The sequence below is a fragment of the Phaenicophaeus curvirostris genome, chromosome 11 (genome assembly GCF_032191515.1).
Source record: "Phaenicophaeus curvirostris isolate KB17595 chromosome 11, BPBGC_Pcur_1.0, whole genome shotgun sequence".
NCBI lineage: Eukaryota > Metazoa > Chordata > Aves > Cuculiformes > Cuculidae > Phaenicophaeus > Phaenicophaeus curvirostris.
Window position 1 is genome coordinate 23,024,194 of NC_091402.1, and position 20,488 is coordinate 23,044,681.

General features: G+C 43.6%; 2 protein-coding genes and 1 non-coding gene across 4 annotated transcripts in view; all 3 read left to right on the forward strand.

The window, feature by feature from the left end:
• Nucleotides 1-1,592: 1,592 nt before the first annotated feature.
• NOL8 (nucleolar protein 8) lies at nucleotides 1,593-15,390 on the forward strand. 2 transcript variants are annotated; one of them, XM_069865576.1, is made up of 16 exons: nucleotides 1,593-1,813; nucleotides 1,969-2,031; nucleotides 2,986-3,064; nucleotides 3,376-3,523; nucleotides 4,358-4,426; nucleotides 4,734-6,608; nucleotides 6,885-7,001; nucleotides 8,191-8,310; nucleotides 8,630-8,714; nucleotides 9,564-9,708; nucleotides 10,758-10,841; nucleotides 11,612-11,889; nucleotides 13,212-13,338; nucleotides 13,777-13,847; nucleotides 14,837-14,919; nucleotides 15,123-15,390. In XM_069865576.1, exons 1-16 carry the CDS (start codon nucleotides 1,675-1,677, stop codon nucleotides 15,174-15,176), a joined length of 3,537 nt encoding a protein of 1,178 aa, XP_069721677.1. In that variant the 5' UTR covers nucleotides 1,593-1,674; the 3' UTR covers nucleotides 15,177-15,390. The 2 variants fall into 2 exon arrangements, with proteins under 2 accessions (XP_069721677.1, XP_069721679.1); XM_069865578.1 differs by having other exon boundaries at nucleotides 9,567-9,708.
• Nucleotides 15,391-16,406: 1,016 nt separating this feature from the next.
• The window catches only part of IARS1 (isoleucyl-tRNA synthetase 1), a 69,316-nt gene continuing 65,234 nt past the window's right edge, over nucleotides 16,407-20,488 (forward strand). The window contains exons 1-5 of the mRNA XM_069865492.1: nucleotides 16,407-16,474; nucleotides 17,008-17,139; nucleotides 18,875-18,994; nucleotides 19,504-19,660; nucleotides 20,138-20,257. Of these exons, the coding sequence (XP_069721593.1) occupies nucleotides 18,876-18,994; nucleotides 19,504-19,660; nucleotides 20,138-20,257 (396 nt within the window). The 5' untranslated portion in view covers nucleotides 16,407-16,474; nucleotides 17,008-17,139; nucleotide 18,875. The remainder of the gene's footprint in view (nucleotides 16,475-17,007; nucleotides 17,140-18,874; nucleotides 18,995-19,503; nucleotides 19,661-20,137; nucleotides 20,258-20,488) is intronic.
• On the forward strand, nucleotides 17,701-17,835 carry LOC138725430 (small nucleolar RNA SNORA84). Its single transcript, XR_011338235.1, has one exon. It is a non-coding gene; the product is annotated as a small nucleolar RNA SNORA84 (small nucleolar RNA).

Below are 20,488 nucleotides of genomic sequence, written 5' to 3' on the forward strand. Positions count from 1 at the left end.
GAGCTGTTCTGCAGCTAAAAGGCAAGTTTAATCAGACGCAGAAAGTGAATCCAGGTTTGACCAATTGACTTAACACCCCACCTGGCAAAATGAAGCACAGCTCTGCCTAACAACATAATCTGTCTTTCAAATAAATAGCAGCAAAGAGACACAAAGAAACAACTGTGTTTCACAAACAATTAAAAAAAGCACCAACGTTTTTAAGAAAAAAAAATCCCCTGTATTAGTACTGGCAACTAGGTGGAAAAACCAGTCTAGTTTAACGCACGGTTTCAAACAGCCCCTAGTGCATTTACGAGATCCACACTAACACAGCTCAATAAAGAGATGAGGGGAAATGGGATTTTGTTCATTTATTTCGCGAGAAACAGCAACCAGATAACAGAAAATAAGAATATAACATTCAAACCACGATTTGCATTAAGAACTTCAGTGCCTAAAGCAAACGTGGGCGGGACCTGCCTCCGAAACGCACCCAGCGCCAAGAACAGTGGGGACAGAAACACCAGCTCTGGGACCCCCAGCGCATCCTCTCGGGGGCTTTTTAACTGGGTGCATTGAAGGAAGCTTTGGTCGTAATAAAGAACACACAGAGGAAAAGGAAAACGGTACAACAGCCAGAACCGCGCCCTTGTCCCTCTCCTAACAGCTGCTGGTTTGAAACCGGCACCAGCACCGCTCGCGGCGGGTCCGGCTGGGGTGCGGCTCCCGGCCTGCAGGCCCCACGGGAGGTCACGGCTCCGGGGGCGCTACCTGCGCGAAAAAATCCCCGTGGGTGGTTTTAGTTCAAAAGCCCGTCGCTTCGGTAACCAACACGCCGTTGTCTCTCCTCACCCCGAGCGCGCACACGCGCCTATTTCACACGATCCCGGACGGGGTTGGGTGCGAAGCGGCCTCGAAGCCCCTCACTCCACCCCCCCCACGGGCCGGGACGCCGCCCGCTCGACCCGGGGCTCCGGATCCCCAGCCCGTCGAGCGCCGCTGCGGACTGAGGGGCCGCCCCACGTACCCGCCCGCAGCCTTCGCTCAGCGGCACCGCCGGGGGCTCCGGGGGGTCCCGGGGGCTCCGGGGCCTCCGCGGTCCCAGGGTTCCGCGAGGCTCTCCCGCCGCGGTTCGAACCGCGCGCCCGGACCGCCCACCGCGAGCGTGGCCGCTACCACCGCGCCGCGTCGGAGGGGGAGCCGGCCGCGACTCCGCCCCCCAGGCAGCCGGTTGAAGGACGCCCGCGCGGGCGCGGTTCGGGACGGGCACCACATGGTTTATTTTATGGGCCGTTCGCTTATTCTTATGTCGGCCGCTTGCTTATTATTTTGTCTATGCCAAGTGGAGCCCCCCTACTTGCTTTCACAGTTGGTCTCGCCCCAACGCGCTGCCGCCAAAGATCCAACCCGTGTGCTCTCATCACACTGGCCTGGCTGGAAACAGGAACCCGAGAGACGCGGAACGATCAGAGCGCAGCAGCCCGGGGATGCGGAACCTTTCTTCCCGAGGGAGCGCTAGGAAGGGGCGGGGAAGAGAAAAGGCGGTGCGCGCGGCGAGCGCGCGGGGCGGGTTGGGGTCGGGATCGGGATCGGGATCGGGATCGGGGCTGAGGGCTCAGGGCCCACCGGAGGCCTCGTCTGCTCTTACAGAAACTCGGTGCGCGTTAGCGGTGCGAGGGCTCGCCCTTCACCATGGAGAAGGAGCGAGTTTCTAAGCGTTTATACGTCGGGGGGCTTGGCCACGCGGTGTCTAAGGCTGAACTGCAAGAACGATTTGGCAAGTTTGGGCGTGTCGTGGACGCGGAGATCATTACCCGGAGGGACGATCAGGGTAACGGGCTTGCGTCGTTCTTTAAAACTGAACCGGTTTTCGGTTTGTTAGAATTTTTGCTTCAGGCACTTTAGTTTTAGAAAATAGCTTTATTTTCTCTCTTGAAGGAAACTCTGGAATTCGGTAAAATTAACTGAATGTTTGTCATTGATCAGGGAACCCAGTGAAAACTTTCGCTTACATCAGCGTCAGTATCTCTGATATGGATCTTAAAAAGTGTAAGTACATTTTTAAAATTTTTTTTTAAGTAATTTATTTTTTTGAACAAAGTTACATTCTTGATAATGCAGGTAATGTTGTAAAATAAGGACGTGGTAAGGGTAGACCCTGTTTTATCTTGTTGTCGTATTTATTCCATTTTCTTTAAGCTGCAGTGTTCTCAATAAGTAGATGTAAACAGACTAACAGGATTCCTTGTGGTTGAAGTAGATGATTTATGATATTGTCCTAAGCCTTTTATGAAAAAGTACGGGGAACATGCTTCAGGGGCTTTCATTGGGTCTGTGAAACATTGAGACGTGAGAGGACACCCAGAAGGAGAGCTTACATAAAATACCCTTCTGTTAAAGCAGTTGTACAAATCCCATAATAGTTGGGTCACAAAACTATTGGCAGGGCTATAAAACCACCTGTGTGACGTTGAGCAGCAAAATAGCAGGTAAGGATACCTGCACCCAAAGAGAAGAGAGGGATTGGCAGCATGTGCTTTGATTTAAGGAACATTGCCATTGGGAACGCTAAAGCTGCTGAAGAGCAGCTAAAAGCTGATCCAGGCCTTGATGCTTAATTTCCTGAAGGCCTGGGTCCAACAGCTTTTCCTCTGGTCTCCAGTACTCCCTCCTTCTGTTTGTCGAGGTACAGGAGAAGCTCCTTAGAGAAGAGCCTCTGGCAGTCGTACACAAACTGCAGATTGACTTTTCAGGTGTGTGCTTCAGCTGAACTCTACAGACTCGAATGATGCTTTTTGGAGTCAGGACTTCAAATGTTTATGTAGACCTACTTTTGTAAGATTGGGCTGTTAGACCTTTCCTCTACTAACTTAAACCAGATGGGGGATGGAGTATAAGATCATGGTAAAGTTAAGTTCAGACTGGCAGAGAAGGAGATGCAGTTAGAGCTAAGTTCTGGTTTTTTGATGTAGAGAGTAGTCATTTTCTATCTTTTTTTTATAGGCATGTCAGCTTTAAATAAAACAAAATGGAAAGGAGGGACACTGCAAATTGAGTTGGCCAAAGAAAGCTTTTTGCACAGGTAAAAATCAGTTTTTAAAAATGCATGTTGTTGCTAAAGTTACCCTTTTGTTGTTTATTTGATAACACTATGGCTGCACTTTTTTCTGCCTTGCTCTTACTCTTTCCAGTTTTTATTGACATTGATAAATGTCCCTAATGGCTGTTGTTGCTTAGATTCTGCAGCATTTTGGGTTGTTATTTCCTTAAAGGTAGAAGATAGGTTAATTCCTTGAGCAGTGAATTGTTACTGTTCTGTGGGGAGGGTCACTGCCAGCTATAATTTAGCATGCAGCAGAGCTTTTCATAGGTCTGATGTACTTTTTGGTACAGGCTGGCCATGGAGAGGGAGGAAGCAAAGCTGCAGAAAGAAAAACCACAGAGAAATGACAAAGCACGTCTTTTACAATCACTGGAAAAGGCTGGAGTCGTAGACTTCCACATGAAAGCAGTACCAGGTACAGAGGTGCCTCACCATAAGGTATGGTGGGGTGGATGTACAGAGAATTAAAACAAAGCGAAAACCAGAATCAGGCAGAAGCTTTTTATTGCATCTGAAATTATTTCAATCTCCATGCTTTACATAAAGGAATTGAATTATTAAAGTGCAGTGGTCCAACTTGTGAAAAGTTATCTAAAGGAAGTAATCTTGATCATACTGGCCTCTTGTGTTAAATTGGTGAATGCTTTGTTGCTCATTTACATTGGGACTATCTTGGTGTCACTGTTGAGAGTATGTAGAGAGGATATGTCTTATTTTTGTACAGCACATACATTTTTGGCAGTTGGGTTGTTAGGAACTAGTCTGTGTGCTTACAGAAGTAAGGCTTAGAATAAATCACTGAGCCTGCAAACTTAGGCAACAAAAGATGTATTTACTAAAAAGTTTTCAATATTATTTGCTAAGCACAGAATCCTTTTGGAGGATGATTGGAGGGAGACTTTCAGTTTTTTAGTAGGAAAGAGGAAAAGCGCAAAATAACACTGATTGTCTGTATGCTTACCACTGCTAATTCATGAACTAGAAGCCATATATTAAAAATAGTATTTGTAAAGAAATATAGTTCTTTATTATTGCTCTTTATTTGCAGATTGTAAGCATTTGGGTTTTTCGTTGGTTGTTTTTTTTGAGAAGGAAGCTGGCTAGGTTGCACTAGGCAATAGATCTCACTTAAGGAGTACGCAAGAAAAGAATTAGTCACAGATGGTTCTTGATGAGTGTTTCTGTTATTGAGGAATATCCATCTTATTTTATCCCAGGGTTACTTCCATTCTTTTTTTGCTTAACACTGATATTATTTTTCTTTTCTCTTAGAACTGGGTTGTTGGTAAATTCGGCAGAGTCTTGCCTGTCCTGCACCTTAGGAGTCAACAAAAAAATAAAATATCCTTTGCTTGGTTGGACATGGGCACAATTCCCTTCATCACATGCAGAAACATATGTTTAATGGTCTTAATATTGACTACTGTGTCATACCCGATTTACTGAAACCCCTAAGCAAACCTTGCACTAAATCTGTGTGATGTGAATAAATTTTTTTAGACTGCAAGTGAGTTGTTTAATAACTGATGGTCATAACATTAAAAAGGACTCTGCTGTCCTTTCCTGTGGAATTTGGCTTGTTTATACAGACCTGGAAGTCTTCTTGCTGAAAGAATCATCTTGTTCTAGTTCCTTAACTCAGAATAACATTGTGAAATATGACCCATCAAAGTATTGCCATAACCTTAGGAAGCTGGAGCCAGACTCAACGCGTGTGATCCCCATATCTGAGCTTACCTGGCACTTGGAAGAGAGGGATGAGAGCCTGAACAAGAAGCGGCGAGGAGAACTCCCCGTAACTAAGAAGCCACCTAAAAAACTGAGGCAACTGGGCAGTGAGGCTCTAAATGGAGCAGTTTGCTCTTCTGGGTGCCAGTCACATTCAAAAAAAGCAAGCTCGCTGCGTCTTGATCAAAGATCAAAGTCCAGTGAGAAGTCTAAATTGTCTTTATCAAGCAATCTCAGTAGTAAAATAGCAGGGAGAGGTTTATTATCAGGTAAAGGCAATGTTTCTGCAGTTACGGGTCAAAATAATAGGAGTGTTTTTGATAGTGACATTGATTCTGAAGAGGAAATCAGAGCAATGGTAAAGAAAGAGATGGAAATGCAGAAAGCTGAAAATGTTGAGAGTGAAAGTGACCACTTGGAAATTGTTGGGGATAATTTTGAATTAAAGTACAACAGCCACTGGTCCTTAAGCAATCCGGATGCTGTGGGAGAAATTGCCAAAGGAATTTGTAGAGAGAAAGAGACTATGGAATGCGATAATGGTTATGATTCTGCAGATACAGATGAAATTATTGCTGAAAGTAAAACTCCAGGTCTCAGTAGCAGGAAACCCATTTTGGAAGATTCTAAACAGATGAAGGTGGAAAATAAAAGAATACTAACTAACAAAAAATATGATTTGGTAAATGACTCCTCACTAAAAACTCAGTGCTTAAAAGAAGAAGGCACTGAAAGAAAAGAGGAAACGAAAAGGTCCAAAACTGCTGCCGTGCAGAATGTAGCAGTTAACAGTACAACAAATACAAGTGACAGTGAAAGCTCTTACTCAGAGCCTGAGGAAGGAGACTCTGAAATCGGCTCTGATTATGAATCCATGATGCAAAACTGTTACCGCTTGGACCTCACATTAGATGACTTAAAAGCATTGGCTGCTGAAAACACCGAGGCACCAGCAGACAAATCAGATGGTACCCAGAGTTCCAGTCAGCGCAGCGTAGAAGAGAATCCAAAAGGTGATGTTGTAAATAAACCAAAACTTTCTAATTTTCGCCCTGAAATTAAAAAAAAATGTATCTGTCCTGAAGATGTGGTTGCTGAGATTTTAGCTGGGGAGGAGAATGAACCTGAAGAAAGCTCCAAGGGATGGAAGAACTCACGTCTGAAATATCAGCCCTTCAGAGGAATGGGGTCCCTGTGTGAGAAGGAGTTACCCGAGGACAGCACCAGTGTAAAGGAGAGGCCTGTAGGAGCTGTAGGGCTAGAAGCTTGTGTTCCTCAGGGTGAGGAGGAGCCAGCTAAAAGGCAGCCTAAGGACCGTCCATTGCATTCACTTGAAGTCACTGATAAAAAGAGAAAAAATCTGCGTTGTGAGCAGCAGAGGGATCGGCCTGTTTCCCAGCATCGGTTACAAGGAGAGAGCGAAGATGTGAGTTCTTTGCAGGAAGACCAAAATTCAGAGTATGGAGATGCTGATCAGAGTGACGGTGAGGGCAGTGATGCTGCAGTGTCACAGAAACCCATTAAACGACAACTGAAAAGCCCCAAACTGCTCTCCAAAAAATCAAAGAGAGATGTAAGCAATGAAAAAGCTGAGTGTGATGCTAATAAATGTGAGGATGGGAAGAAAAGCTTTCAGGAAAGTAAGAAGCCTTGTCTTTGTGCTGCTGGTTCCAAGGATCCTGATACAAACCAGAAGCAGCTGCAGGATAACCAGAGGAGGCTGGCAGCTCTGGAAGAGAGACAGAAAGAGAGAGAACTACAGAAGCAGCTCATTCAAGGAGCTCTTTCCAATCTGGTAATTACACTTCTGTCTGTATGGCATGTGGTGAAAGAAAAAGGGGAATTATTAGTTGGGATTTAAGGTATTTTAAAGTCGTATTTGGGAATTTCTGATTACATGACCAGTTTTCTTCTGAGTATATGAAGTAACACCTCATTGCTGGGATGTCTCCAGAATTGCCAGAGGAATAGTAGATTCCTCCTTTCATGTCGTGGAAATGTCTTTTAGATATTTATGTATGATTTTAGGAGTATTTGAGATGTTTGGCTGGACACTTTTGCTCTTCCATAGGATCGCCAGCCAGCAGCGAAGCATAAACACATCATCTTCAATTCGGATGTGGAAAGTGAGGCTGAAGTAGATGAGGTGTTGAAGGAAGACGTGAGTTTGGGAAATGTGCATGAAGAAGTAAGTGTTACTGGGGAGAAGTCCAGTATTCTGTAAGGTAATTCCCCATCAGTATGACTACCTTTTATTCGGAAGAGTGTTTTTCAAAGTGAAGTGACAGAAAAAAGTAGGTAAGGTTTGAATTGGTATGAATGATTCTTCTACTTTTTGCTAATGCAAGACAGGTTTCAAAGACCTGAACCATGTACCTGCTAAAGCTGGAGAGCTTGGAGAATTTTATAAGGAGATTGAAATTTGTATAAAAGATATTCTGATTTTGATTAAAAGAAAAAGTGTTTAAGTTGCAGGGCTTATAATTTGTTTTGAAATTTCACTGGTTTTAGTGAAGGAAGAGATTTGGCTTGGGAAGCGTAGAAGGGCTCTGCTTTTTCCAACACTGGATAGAAACTGTGTTAGTGCAATGTCTTGTCTTTGAGGGGACATTAGTGTCCAAAGTTTTGAGGGACTTCTTTGCACCTTACCTAACCGAGACCTTATTCGCAGACTCCTCAGGGGTTTACTGCCATACTTTTCTTGAAGTAGAACTTCTTGTGTTTTCACATATTTTACTCACCTCTCTGCTAAAGCTGCAAGCATGGGTTTTGCTTTTGTTGGTTTTTTCCCTTTGTAAGTATAGAAAGATGAGGACCATTGTCACTATTAAGGTAAAACTTGCTTTTTTCACTTTTCGTCACATTTAGCACTTTTAAATACAGAGTAAGAGATATATATGTAAAAAATATCCTTGCCTTGAATTTTCCTGTTCTTTAAAAGAGCTTCTAATCCTACAGATATTTGTCTTGAGGCCATGGAGTGCCCCCTTTTTTTAACCATTGATATTTATCAACTTCCTTAAACTGTCCTGGAGTTTACCCCAGAATGGGTATAATCTAATGTATTTTTAGATTGAATTCCCTTGAGATCAGAAAGGTGGGGTTTTATACCTAACTCTCTCCTAGCGTAAAACCAGAATTGCTCTTCACGTGGATATTTTTGCCTGTGCTGAAGCGTAATAGTTGTAAACCAGAACTGGGCACAGGGCGTATGCAACATAAGATTTGAAGCTCATGTATCAACAAATGAGCTGGCTGTTCTAGAAATCCACTTTTTCAGATAGACTCGAAGGGACATGAACAAAGTTGTACTGATTTCTTTTCTCACACTTATGTATATGGCTGCTTTTTTTCTGTTTTCTTTTTGTTTAACGAAGGGTGGATCTGCTCCTAAAGCTTCAGGAAGACTGTTTGAAAGCAGCGAGGACGAGCAAGATGATACAGACAATGAGAGATTCCAAATTAAGCCCCAATTTGAAGGAAAAGCTGGTGAAAAAGTGAGTGAGCCTGTGTCCATAATGCCACTGCAGAAGAACATGTCAGGTTTGCATCATTGCTGAGCAGGATTTTGGCAAACTTGCAGAACAATCCTCTTAGACAGAGGAAATGGTAGCGTGGAGGAGATAATGTCTGTTGGAGGAGTGAGAGGAGTTTCTCTGGTTTTGTCATCTGTGAATATAAGGGAATTTCTGGAAAAGGCAGTAGGAGCCTAAAGGTCATTAGTATGTTGCCATAATTGTGGTTAAAAAAAAAGGCTACTGAATGTTGACGATTTTCTTTTCTTGTGCTTAATAGGATCTATTTAATTTTCTTTAGCTCTTGCAATTGCAATCGAGGTTTGGCACGGATGAAAGGTTCCGCATGGATGCTCGATTCCTTGAAAGTGACAGTGAAGAAGAAGGTAAATCTGCTCATGCTTCCTGGTTAAGGGCGGTGATGCAGCTGTATCACGGAGCTGTCATTTTGGATGCCTCAAGCAACTTATGGGCTACTTTTGCTTCTTTGGCGATTCCTTTAATAAAAGAACTCTGTCATGGCTGTACATAGCTTGTGTTGGTAGCTGTGTTTGCTGAAATGTGCATTGCAAAGCTACGTAACAGCTGGTTGAGACATACTTAGTTGGTAAATGGACATTTGAAAATATTTTTTAATACAGGAAGATACCAGAGCATGCTTATCTGTTTTTTCACAGGATAAGTGGCAACTCTTTGACCACGACATTCGTTTAAGCTGTCTGTTCTGTAGCCATCCTGCAGTGCACAGCTGGTTTGCCAGCCTCGGGGATAATTTTATATTTTCTTTTAAACAGCAGGAGGCAGAAAAGCTGAAAAAGGCAAAAACTTTTAAATATTCTCCCTCCTCCCCTAACCAAAATTGTTAGCGTAGTTTTTGAGATTCAGAATTTGGTTCTGAAACTTAAGTTTTAGCCTGGTTCTGCTGTTCCCTTTACTGCTTCAGTGCGATCTGTAGAGTGTTTGGCAGCAGCAGGGCACGTGCACAGGTATGTGATATAAACAAGGAGCAGCTTAAGTAACTGATCTGTTTCTCACATGAAGTAGATGCCCATGATGCTTCTAATTGAAATTTTTCTGCAGTGCAAGGAAGAAAGGCTCTAAGTAGCTATAAAATAAAGGAAGGGATAGGTTGATATGAAAGAGCTGTTCTTCACTACTGTGATGATGTATATCATATATTACAGGCTTACCCAGATCATAGTGAGTTAAAAATAATGTGTTTATTTTTCTGATAGCAGAGACAAACATCATGAAGACAGATGAGGATGAAGAGCTTGCTGCTGAGAAGAAGAAAAATCTGCAAATATTGGGAAGCCTCTTGAATATCGACCTGGAACACCCAAAGGCAGCTAAAACAGCCACAAGTGCTAAGAAGTTCAAGTATGAATCATCCATTATCAGAAAAGAAGGAGTTTTAGGAAGGCTTAGTTTTAGCCCGTGTTTGACAACTAAAATTTCTGCCTGGCTGACTGAGAAGTGTTTCTTTCTGCTACATGCATTTCAAGTCAGTCTTTAGTGCTTTTTCCTGACTTGAGTCTCCCAAGAGATTTTACAGCTGGTAATTGCCATTGCTTAGGGAAAAAATTCCTGGATGCTTGCTGGCGTTTCTTTTAGTAGATTTTGGATAGTTAGATAGTTGGTTATGAAAATTAATATTTTAATAAGTCCATGCTTGTGTAAGATACGTTTCTGTTCTCTGTGGAGACAAAGTTAAATTGGTTAAACAAAGAATGTTACTGTAGGAGAGTTTGGCAAATGGCAATGTTCTCTGATACCCAGTTAATGATATAGTATGTAACTGTTTAAAAGCTGTTGAGTTATGCCATGAGGATTAACTTAGGGAGAGGAGGGGAAATAAGTGATCACCATCTTGCATTGCCGTAAGGCAGCATGGGCTTGGCTACACCTGTATTGGAGTCAGCCTAAACCTTAGGCTGCTGTAGCTGGAAGTCCACAAAACGTTTAAATTTTGAAAGGTGAGCATAGTGGGGTTTTGTTTGTTTGTTTTTCTTGGGATGTTTTTCCCTTGGAGTAGCTGAATTAATGGAATGATTGGTATGAGAAGTAGATACAGACAGATGTATGGATATGGATAACTGTATTGCTATGGATATGAATAGCTGTATAGCTCTTCAAAAGATAAATGGATGTAGGTATAAACTTGATGTTGCTGTACAGCACATGCAACACAAGGTCTGTTATGTGTGGAATATCACAATTTATTAAAGCCACTTCTGGTTTTAACTTTTCCCGGTGCAGATACTGACTAGCAGGTACTTTGTAAATGCCAGTTAGGTTTTGGATTGTTTTGGAACTTTTTTGGCAAGGAAGCCAATGTGAATTTGACTCTGACTGTAAAGGTGTAGTGTAGTTTTCAACTGAGCATTTGCAATGTCTCATGGATTTTTTTTTCCTTTTTATTTTTGTAGAGATATTAATGCCCTCCGCTATGATCCCACAAGACAGGACCACGCAGTCTTTGAAAGGAAACAAAGTGCTACAGAAAAAGAGAGGTAATATTACAGCTTAGTAACTATAATTGTGAGATTTCTTCCCATGGAAAAATGGCTATAGCAGAAAACTGAGTTTGAAACTATGCAGGCTGCTGTCTTTTCTTTAGTTCTCTCTGTTATTGCTAAAGGATAGGAATATGCTAAACTCAAGGCATTGTGACCACTAAAACCACCATGTGATGTCATATTTTCTTTCTAGTCCATCTATTCTCTGCATTCCATTTTCTCCGTTCCCTTCTCACCTTAAGGCTATCCCTTCGCTTCAAGTCACAGACTTCAAGATTTGTAAATCTGTGAGAAAAAAGTATTAGCCCTTAACATCTCTTTTCCCAGAAGAGAACTCTGTTCTAAATAGCTTAGATGCTGTCATGTAGTAAGTAAAATTCGGGATGTGGTTAATTATGAAGCAGACTTGGTGCTGCCTTTAGAGTCAAAGCTTGGATGTTCCCCTACTGCTTTCCCTCAAAGGGTGAGTAAATTGCAGGAGATGAAAAGAAATGAGTCAAAAACCTAAACCAAAAGGACAGTTGTGCTGCTCTATAAACCTGTTTGTGGCAGTGGGATGTATCTTAATGCCTGAACCTGGAATTGATAAGAAAGAATTAAAATAAACAAAACCACCCCTCACCCACTCCAAACATTAGAAGCAAGCCATTCGTTAATGTGCTTAGGTGAGATCAGGAAGACATTAATTTCAAGGTTGCCTCTGAGGGAGTCTTTCTTTTTAAAACTTTGTGCTGTGTTTCTCTCCTTTAACAATCTCATTTCAGTAAAGCTAAAAGGAAGAAGAAGAGGGAAGAGAGTGAGAAACTGCCTGAGGTGTCGAAAGAAACGTATTATGATATTGCTGTGGATTTAAAAGAGTTGTTTGGCTCCTCAAAGAGCAAAGCAGCAAAAAGTGAAGAGATACCCTGGGACAAAGACGATGCAGGGGATTCTGCTCCACCGGACCGTTTGGGAGCCAGTGCTGGCAGTGACGAAGCTCAGGATTCCAGTACTTTCACGTTTTCCTTCTTTGGAGACACAGAGAAGTCGGATGTAAAAGAAGGTAACAGCAGAACGTACATAAAACAGTTTTTAGTGAGTAGTGTCAGCTGGGTGCTGTACAGTAACAGCGTATAGAAATGCAGAGTCTGGGGGATTTTCAGGGTCAAAAGTCAGTAATTATGCAAAATCATTATGATCTTATACTCGTCAAGATAGTTGTTGTTTAATCACGGTGAATTCAGTGTTCGCATCCCAGGAATTTTGAAAGGAGAAGTAACTATTATTAATTTGTTTTTGAACAGTGGTGGAAAAATTTGCTGTCATCCATTAAATTTCTCAAATAGGCAGGGAAACAAGGTAATATACAAGTCAAATCCGGTTTCATAGAAACTAACAAGATTTGAAATAGGTGTGTAAATTAAGGGAGTATTCTGAGGCTTAGAGTTGACTCCAACATCCAAGAACATTTTATTATGTACTTCATTTTATTGCTGCATCTTTAGAAAACTGAAACTGAGTAATGTGATTATTAGGGTGTCCTAACCTAAGAGAAAGTCGAGTGTTATAAAACCAAGATAAAAGAACCAGAAATCAAGTCACTTCGTAAGTAGTAATGTAGGAATGAAAGAAACTCTCTAATATTAACTGAAAAAAAAAAACCCTACGCAAATGCTCCTGTTTCCAAAGCAGAATTTTCTGATCGTTCCCTTTATTATACTAAAATAGGACTTGTGTTTCATGATCTGGTTACTGTTGGGTTTGGATATTGGCACTGTTTTATATCAGCAGAGAGAGGCAGCACAGGCACGGTCGTCTCTGTTCTCGTCATCTAGACGAGCACTGCGTTCATACGTTGAAAGAGAAGGGCCGTAACCTTAGTCCTTCTGGTGAGGTGACAGCCCGTGCTCAGGTACGTGCTTGAGCTACTGCGTGTAAACTGGGCTTCTGGCAACTGGCTGTGTGTTCTGCAGGCAGCAATACGTGACAATGGCATTGCTTAAGCACAGAGAAAGAATAAACTAAGGCATTATGAGTTTCTCTGCAAAGCAACATGTTAAGAGAGTTCTCAGTGAAAGAGAGGTTTTATTCCAACTTCTGCAAGCTGAAAATATGAACAGGCTTGATTATGCCCTAGTCAGTTGGTAAGGATTGTGAGGTTGGGGTGACCTGGTAGAATCCTTGACCCTAACAACAAGCTTCAGAAGGACTCCTGGTCTTTCTCCCTTTGCTGCAATGATTGTAAAGGGTGACAGAAACCTGGGAGGGGAGGTTGCTGTCCTTCTAAAAATCTCTATTCTACTTTAAGTTCTTGCTGAAGTTGAAATTTTAACTGGCAAGTAAAGGAATAATCTGATTTTTCTTTAAATTGTTGTGTTATTGCAGAGCCCTACGTAATTGAAACAATAAAACCCGTAAAAGTCACATGGCAAGAAGATCCACGCTTCCAAGACAGCAGCTCTGACGGTGATGATGAACCAGAGGAATCAGAAAGTGAAAGGGACCAAGAAAAGCAAGTTACATTTATATTTCTTTACAACTTGGCTGTAGTAGTTTGATACTACAAGAATATTATTAGCAGCAGTCGGGTGATGGGAAACCAGCATTTTCATTCCACATCTCTGAGCCATGGAAGTCATTTTAGAAAAACATTCCTTGCTGCACAGAATGTAATATTCAAAAATCCCAATACCACACTTGATCTGAAGTTGAATATAAAATCTGCCTTTCCAGTTCAGTACATGAGAACTTAACCTGGGTAGTGGGTTTTGCCAAAAGGCAAATATATATTAAGTATTCTTAAGATGCATTTTTGAAGAAGGTTGTTTGGTTACTGTGGAGTAGTGTTCTTCAGCGCGTGCTGTCTCTGTGAGGCATCACAGCTTTAACTTGCGTTAATGGGATTAGTCAGTAACTTTTATGATGCTAAAATTCCTTTCTGTTTACCTAGGTTTCTCTCGTTACCACAGACAGAAAATGCAAGATTTTTCTTCTTCTCCAAAGATGATGAACGATTAAGAGGTATAACAGAACTTGCTCAGCCCTACTTTTAACCATTACTGAAATTCAGTAAGAAAAAACACTGCTTAGTCATTTGTGTTTTGTAGTTGAAACACAGATGAGAAGTTTAAGTTAAAAAAGATAAACCTGCAAATTTCCATCATTATTTGTGGTATAAATTGTGGTAGTGCATACCATGAGAATGTCCTGGTAAAATAAATGCTGAAGGCTAGAGTGCTTTGTATTTTCCAATAATTGCTTGGTACGTGGCTGGTCTCCTAGGGCTTAGCAAAAACAAACCACCTGGCAAGTGATCTCGACATTCTGGATCTTTTTAGACCCACATACGATCCTCAACTTTTTGTGTGTTTCTGGTGTTACTGTTAAGAATATTCTGTTCTTACTAGCCACGAATGGCCACATGTCTCTTAATCCTAAATACTGTGGGGTTTGTTCTTGTGATTATAATTTCATAGTTAAAACCAAACAACAACAAAACCAACCAGCCAAACGGAAACCCACAAGGCACCAAAGCAATCGCTTTTGATATTTTATACAATAATTAGGACAGCTTTAAATAATGTTTCTTTCCTGAGACCTTTCAGAACTCGCATCATTAAATGCATGTGTAAAAGTCACTGTTCACGCAGTGAATGTGCCATAATCCTCTGACCTAACCGATCTACAGCACTCGTTAAAATTGAGATCGGAACCCTTAGCCGGCATACATTTTCTTGGGAGACAGGATAATGGTGCTGAGCTTTTAATGAAACAGATGCTGTTTCACTGCAATCTGTATTTCAGCATATTAAGGAAAACTGCTGCTGCCTTTGACTTTTTCTAGTGTAGTACCTAGCATCTCCCTTAGAGCCAATCGTGCTCTGGAGGCAAGAGAGGAATAGGAAGGACAGGCCTTCTGACTTGATTGCTGTGTTGCTCATAGGATTTACAAACAACAGCATATTCGGAAGTGTTTAACCACGTTAATTTTGGTTTCTGTTTTTTTGTAGAGGGCCCCAAGTTATTTTGTAGATCAGTAGACTTCAGTGAAGAAAAAGATGACTGGGAAGACAGGCGTAGATTATTGCTTGAGGTGAGTATTCTGACAGCTGTTAATAGCTGTTATTTTGTTAATATAGAATTGTATATAACACTATGTTGTGATGTCCAGTCAGGTGAACTGCTGAATTCCTGTATTGTATGGGACCAATTATTTACTGCATGTGAAAACGTGTTTGAGGCTAACAGGTGGATTTAGAAACTTCTAATATTATGTTAAAATTGCAATATTTTCAGGAGTGCCGGAAGAAGCATAAGGATGCAAGAAGGAAAGTGAAAGCAAAACAATAAATTTTGTCTTGCTGGTCAGCAGAAGTTGCAGAAAAATGTTACTTTTGAAATTCTAGTGTTTCAAAGACTTAATAGGGAATAACACTGGAAAAGACTGTTAAACTTGTTTCTAAACTGAGAACAGCTTGCGGTCCTGCTGCCTTTTCTCCTGGAGGCAACACCTCCCCGCAGCACTATGGAGTTCAGGAGAAAGGTGCTGGGCCACCTGCGATGTTTGGGTGCCGTCCTGAGCTGTGCACTCCAGCACCGTGTCTGAGTGACTGCTGAAGAGCTCTGGTGCAGTCAAGGAGAGCTGGAAGGCTGAAGCAAAGAATAATGGTGACCAAAGCGCAAAGGAAAGCCCGTGGGCTGGCTGTGCAGGTTTGAACAATCCTCTGCTTTCCACGCAAGCAACAGGTACTCTGATGCTGTGCGTGTGACTGCCCTCCTCATGGGCCTGAACGCAGCAGCAAAGTTGGTTCAACAAAGCAGGGAGCAGCTGCCCTCCCTGCGGAAAGCAGCGAACCTGGTGGAGCTGATGGGCTTTTCTGCCAGCTAAGAGTAATGAGGGAGGGAAGGAGATGGAGATGGCCCCAAAGAACTCGGGAGCAGCACTTTGTCCTGTTCTTGGTTGCTGTGCTGGGGCAGAGTCCCCCTGTGGCTCCCCAGTGGTCGAGAGCCTTCCCCCGGCTCACTCCCTGCTGCCCAGGGTCACGGCCAGGTGCTCTGGGCTCTAAATCGGAGAGAGATGGATTTGGTGCGTGGGCTGTTGGGTGGATAAGGAATTGTTCTGATGGCGGCGTGCAGAGGGTAGTGCTCAGCAGCTCCATGTCCAAGCGGAGACCCGTGACAAGTGGTGTCCCTTAGGGGTCCCTCCTGGGACCAGTGCCGTTTAATTCATCAGCGATAGAGGCAGCGAGGTCAAGCGCACCCTCAGCAAGTTTGCAGATGACGCTTTGGTTTGTCGTATTCACGAACGCCGTTTGCGCTCGGCTCCCCGCGCAAGCGCCGTTGTTTTCCTGTCCGTTGCGTACGTAAAGCGCGTAGGGCGCGCGATCCCGGGGCGTGGCCGCGGTGGGCGTGGTCGCGTCTCTCCCCGCTCCGTCGGGATCCACCAATCGGGGCGCGGGTCCCGCATTTCCCGCCCAAACGGGCTCCGCCAATGGGGCGGCGCGCGGGGCGTGTTTCCCGCCCTCCTCGCCCAGTGGCCACGCGCCTTGTTGCCCCGCGCGCCTATTGGCCGCTGCGCGCGCGTCGCTTCCTCTTCCGGCCATGCTCGCGCCGCAGCGGTTGCATCATCGCGGCGCGCGCGGCGGCCGGTGAGGGGCCTGACGGGGGGGGGGGGGGGCACCGGGGAACGGCGGCCGCGCCGGGGCCTGACGGGGGTGGGGGGGGGCACCGGGGCAACCGGGACCGGGCCGGGGCCTGACGGGGGGGGGGGCACGGGGCAACCGGACGGGACCGGGCCGGGGCCTGGCAGGGGCCACCGGGTGGCCGTGACAGGTTGGGAGGGGGACCGCGCTGTGACAGGCCAGGCCGCGACAGGGACCGTGACGGGCCCGCTGCCCCAGGCTCGCTTTGGGACTTATTTTTCGGTGAGAAAAATCGAATTTGCCCGGTTTGTGGCTCACGAAGCAGAACTGAGGCCGTCATAGAATCACAGAACAGTTTTGGGTTGGAAGGGACCTGGCAGCCTCTCCGGTCCCGGCCTTGCCGTGGGCAGGACGCCTCCGGTCTGTGGAATGTTTTGGAGCTTTACTAAGTGGGGCATTTCCGAGCGGGCTATTTCGATCTAAGCTGAAGCACAGTTAATTTTCCTCTGAGTAATTATGATTTTTTTTTTGAAACTTAGACAGAATGTCCAGCTGAGAGCACGTTTTCTTTTTCTTCTGGATAAGAAGCCCAGTGTAACGTTGTGGCTGCTGTAGGACAATCTACAAACTCTGACACTTTTCCTGTTGAATGTTGTTGTCTTTTAGAAAAAGTGAGTGTGCTTAAAATAACACTCCCCAGAGGTGCATTGTCTTGAACTTTAATGCTTCTTGTCAATAGAAAATTGCCAGACAATCAGGAAAACAAAATTCCTTGTGTTTAATAACCTGTATGTTAATTTGGAGTCTTGTCAAAAAGTTTTGGTTTTAGGTGCATTTGAATAATAGTTTCTGTAATGTCAATTGTGATGTGTCCACTTAGTCTGTGTTTGAAGTAACGAGCTGTCCTTGATTCTTTTTTTATTTAGAATACCTAGATTGCTTACAGTAATTATGCTTTTTTTTTGTAGATATAAGGAATAATTCATATCTTGGTCTATAAACTAATTATGCTTTTCCCAAACACGGAAGTCTTTGCTCAGCTGAGGCCGAGCTGTAGATAGTTTTTAAATGTGGCTTGTGTTTTAAGTCAGTCTGTTTGGAATTCTGTTCTCTAACTTGAAGAAAACCTGACCTGTAGTGACTGTTACGTTAACTCTCACTACTAATTCTTTTTCCTTATTCTAACTTAATAAATTTCTCTTTCAGTAATGATAGAGCATGGATGAATTTGTGCCCTGTGGTTGCTGGACACTGGTTTGTGGTTACAGTGCCCCAGTTGTTAGAAATGGGCCAAAAGTGATACTGTGATTTATGCATGGAGTCTGTGGTGTGTGAGCAGCTTCCGTAGCCCGGTCACAGTTACAGACTAAACCTGAAACACAGAGTTAACGTCTTTGGTAACTGGCCCCTCTGCCAAGCCCCTGTAACCTAAGCCTTTAGTTACCACTAAATTGCAGAGGCGGAGCTAGGTTCAAGTAAAATGCAGGGATTCTTAGTCCTCTTAGCAGGTCAGCTGTCTAATAGGAAATACGCTTTAATGCTGAATTCTTTTTTCATCACCTTTGTCTCTGGGACTGTGATCCAGTTACTGAGAAGTAGCATGGCCTAATTAGTGCTTTGTTGAGTGCTTTGAGATGTGATGATGGAAACTCTTGCACAAGTTGCGGGTACTGTACCTTTCTGTGCTGAGGCTGGTTATTGCCTTTTTAAAACTACATTCGGGCCATGTCTGTGTGTTCCTGGCCAGCTTGTGGTTTCCCCTCCAGCTGTCGTGCTGCCTGTGTACCAAAGGTTCCTTAATTAAATTCTTGTCTTGTTTGATAATTTGGGTTCGCTAGTGGAGAGAATGATCTGTCCATGATACAAAAAATATGAAAGGTGGAGTTTGTCACAGAATCACTAGGTTGGAGAAGACCTCCACGATCACTGAGTCCAACCATTCCTTTCAGCCACTAAACCATGTCCCTGAGCACCTTGTCCACCTGTCTCTTAAACACTTCCAGGGAGGGTGACTCAGCCACCTCCCTGGGCAGCCTCTGCCAGTGCCCAATGACCCTTTCTGATGTCCAGCCTGAACCTCCCCTGGTGGAGCTTGAGGCCATTCCCCCTTGTCCTGTCCCTTGGGAGAAGAGCCCAGCTCCTTCCTCTCCACAACCTCCTTTCAGGGAGTTGTAGAGAGCAATAAGGTCTCCCCTCAGCCTCCTCTTCTCAAGGCTAAACAACCCTCAGCTCCCTCAGCCACACCCATGTCTGTGGGTTTCATTCTGGAGCACACTTCATGTGGGTCTGGGCCCTAAGCTAGGACGTTCTGTGGTGTTCTGGGTTTCGTTTAAGTAGATGTTTTGCAACTGCCCCATATGTTCACCTTCTTTTTTTCTTTACTCTGCTTGGTCATTGCTGGGAAAGAATGGTTCAACAAGTTCCAGAAAACATAAGTTTTCCAAATGAGGAAGAGAAGATATTGGAGCTCTGGAAAAATCTTAGATGCTTCCAGGAATGCCTGAAGCAATCAAAGAATAGACCTAGGTAAGAACCTGCTGAAAGCTTTGGCAGCTGTGTGTGACGATGTAAGGCTGGTGTAGCTCTAATTACAGTTTTTGTCAGCTTAGTCCTGTTAACAGCAGCTGTTCCCTTTGCAGATTGCAGCCTTGGCTAATGCTGCTGTTGAGTTATATGTTTCACTTCATGAAGAATCAACAGTATGCAAACAGTAGTAATAAACTTGTCATTTCCCAGTTGGTGGGTTTATGAAAGAGAACTGCAGGTAAGCCAGGCCAACTCTTTCCTGTGTCAGCTGTGGAGAGGAGTGTTAGCATTTTCAGTAGTAAGGGTGGTAGAGCTGTCATTCAGTAGGAACTGGATGAGGTGAAACAGTCCCTTTAGTCCACCTGCTGTGCTGGCTGGCAGTAAAAGAGGAAGGAATTTATGGTATCCTAGTAAGACGTGAGAAGCGTAAGCATACAGATACACTTGTCCTGTTTGAAGATTTGATACTCAGATTTTGATTTAATTAGGAGTGTTGTCTTGTGTTGTAGATTTAACTTCTATGATGGCCCTCCATTTGCAACTGGCCTACCACACTATGGCCATATCCTCGCAGGAACCATTAAAGACATCGTAACCAGATTTGCTCACCAGAGTGGTTTTCATGTTGACAGAAGATTTGGCTGGGATTGCCACGGCTTACCTGTGGTACGTGCAACGAGACTGCCTACAGATACCTCAGTTGCATCCTCTCTCCCATGTTGTTACCCACCTATTAGCCATGTTTCTGTTGCTCTTATACTTGGGTTTGTTGCTAAAAGACAGATGCACGTTCTTTATCTGCTGAGTTGCTCTGGGTTTTGCCCATGTGGTGATTTTAGATGCTTCCTACTGGTTACCTGCCCTCTCCTGGCACTCTGTTCATTACTATATACATGCATTTATCCTGTATGTATTTCAGAAAACATTTTTTTTTCTTTTTCTAGAGATAGTAAAGAAATGATCACACCAGGAATATCCTTTGATAATATCTGCTTAGTTCTGGTGCAGTTCTCATGAAATTTGAAAAGGAAAGGGAAGCCGTGTAGCCTCAGTAGAATGCGTAGAACATAGACTATCCAGAGAAGTCCTGAAAGCTTTTGATGACAGGTGTGTTCTTCATCTGGTTGTTTTCAATGCTCCCAGGAGTATGAGATTGACAAGACCTTAGGCATTAAAGGGCCAGAGGATGTGGCGAAGATGGGGATTGAAGAGTACAACAACCAGTGCAGAGGAATTGTGATGAGGTACTCAAAGGAATGGGAGGTAAGTGAAGGTTCGGTGTGTATTCTGCTCTGCGCTTCTAGCTGTATGTATGAGAGGTCTTTCAGCTGGGGGGAGTTTCATCCCTCTGCCTGTTTGATGCGCATCACCAATGATTTTTTTTCTTTTAGAAACAAAAAGAGAAGAGTTTGTTCTCATTTGTTTTGTTTTCCATAGTTGTTCCTTTTAACTTGTCACCAGCGGTATTTTTGCAGTGCTGATTAGTCCAAGTAC

Bases quoted from the DNA above. Each gene is read 5' to 3' on its own strand.
- NOL8 (XM_069865576.1), top strand. From the start codon at position 1,675: ATGGAGAAGGAGCGAGTTTCTAAGCGTTTATACGTCGGGGGGCTTGGC. The intron at 10,842-11,611 runs GTAATATTACAG...ATCTCATTTCAG, and splicing joins AGTGCTACAGAAAAAGAGAG to TAAAGCTAAAAGGAAGAAGA. The intron at 14,920-15,122 runs GTGAGTATTCTG...CAATATTTTCAG, and splicing joins GGCGTAGATTATTGCTTGAG to GAGTGCCGGAAGAAGCATAA.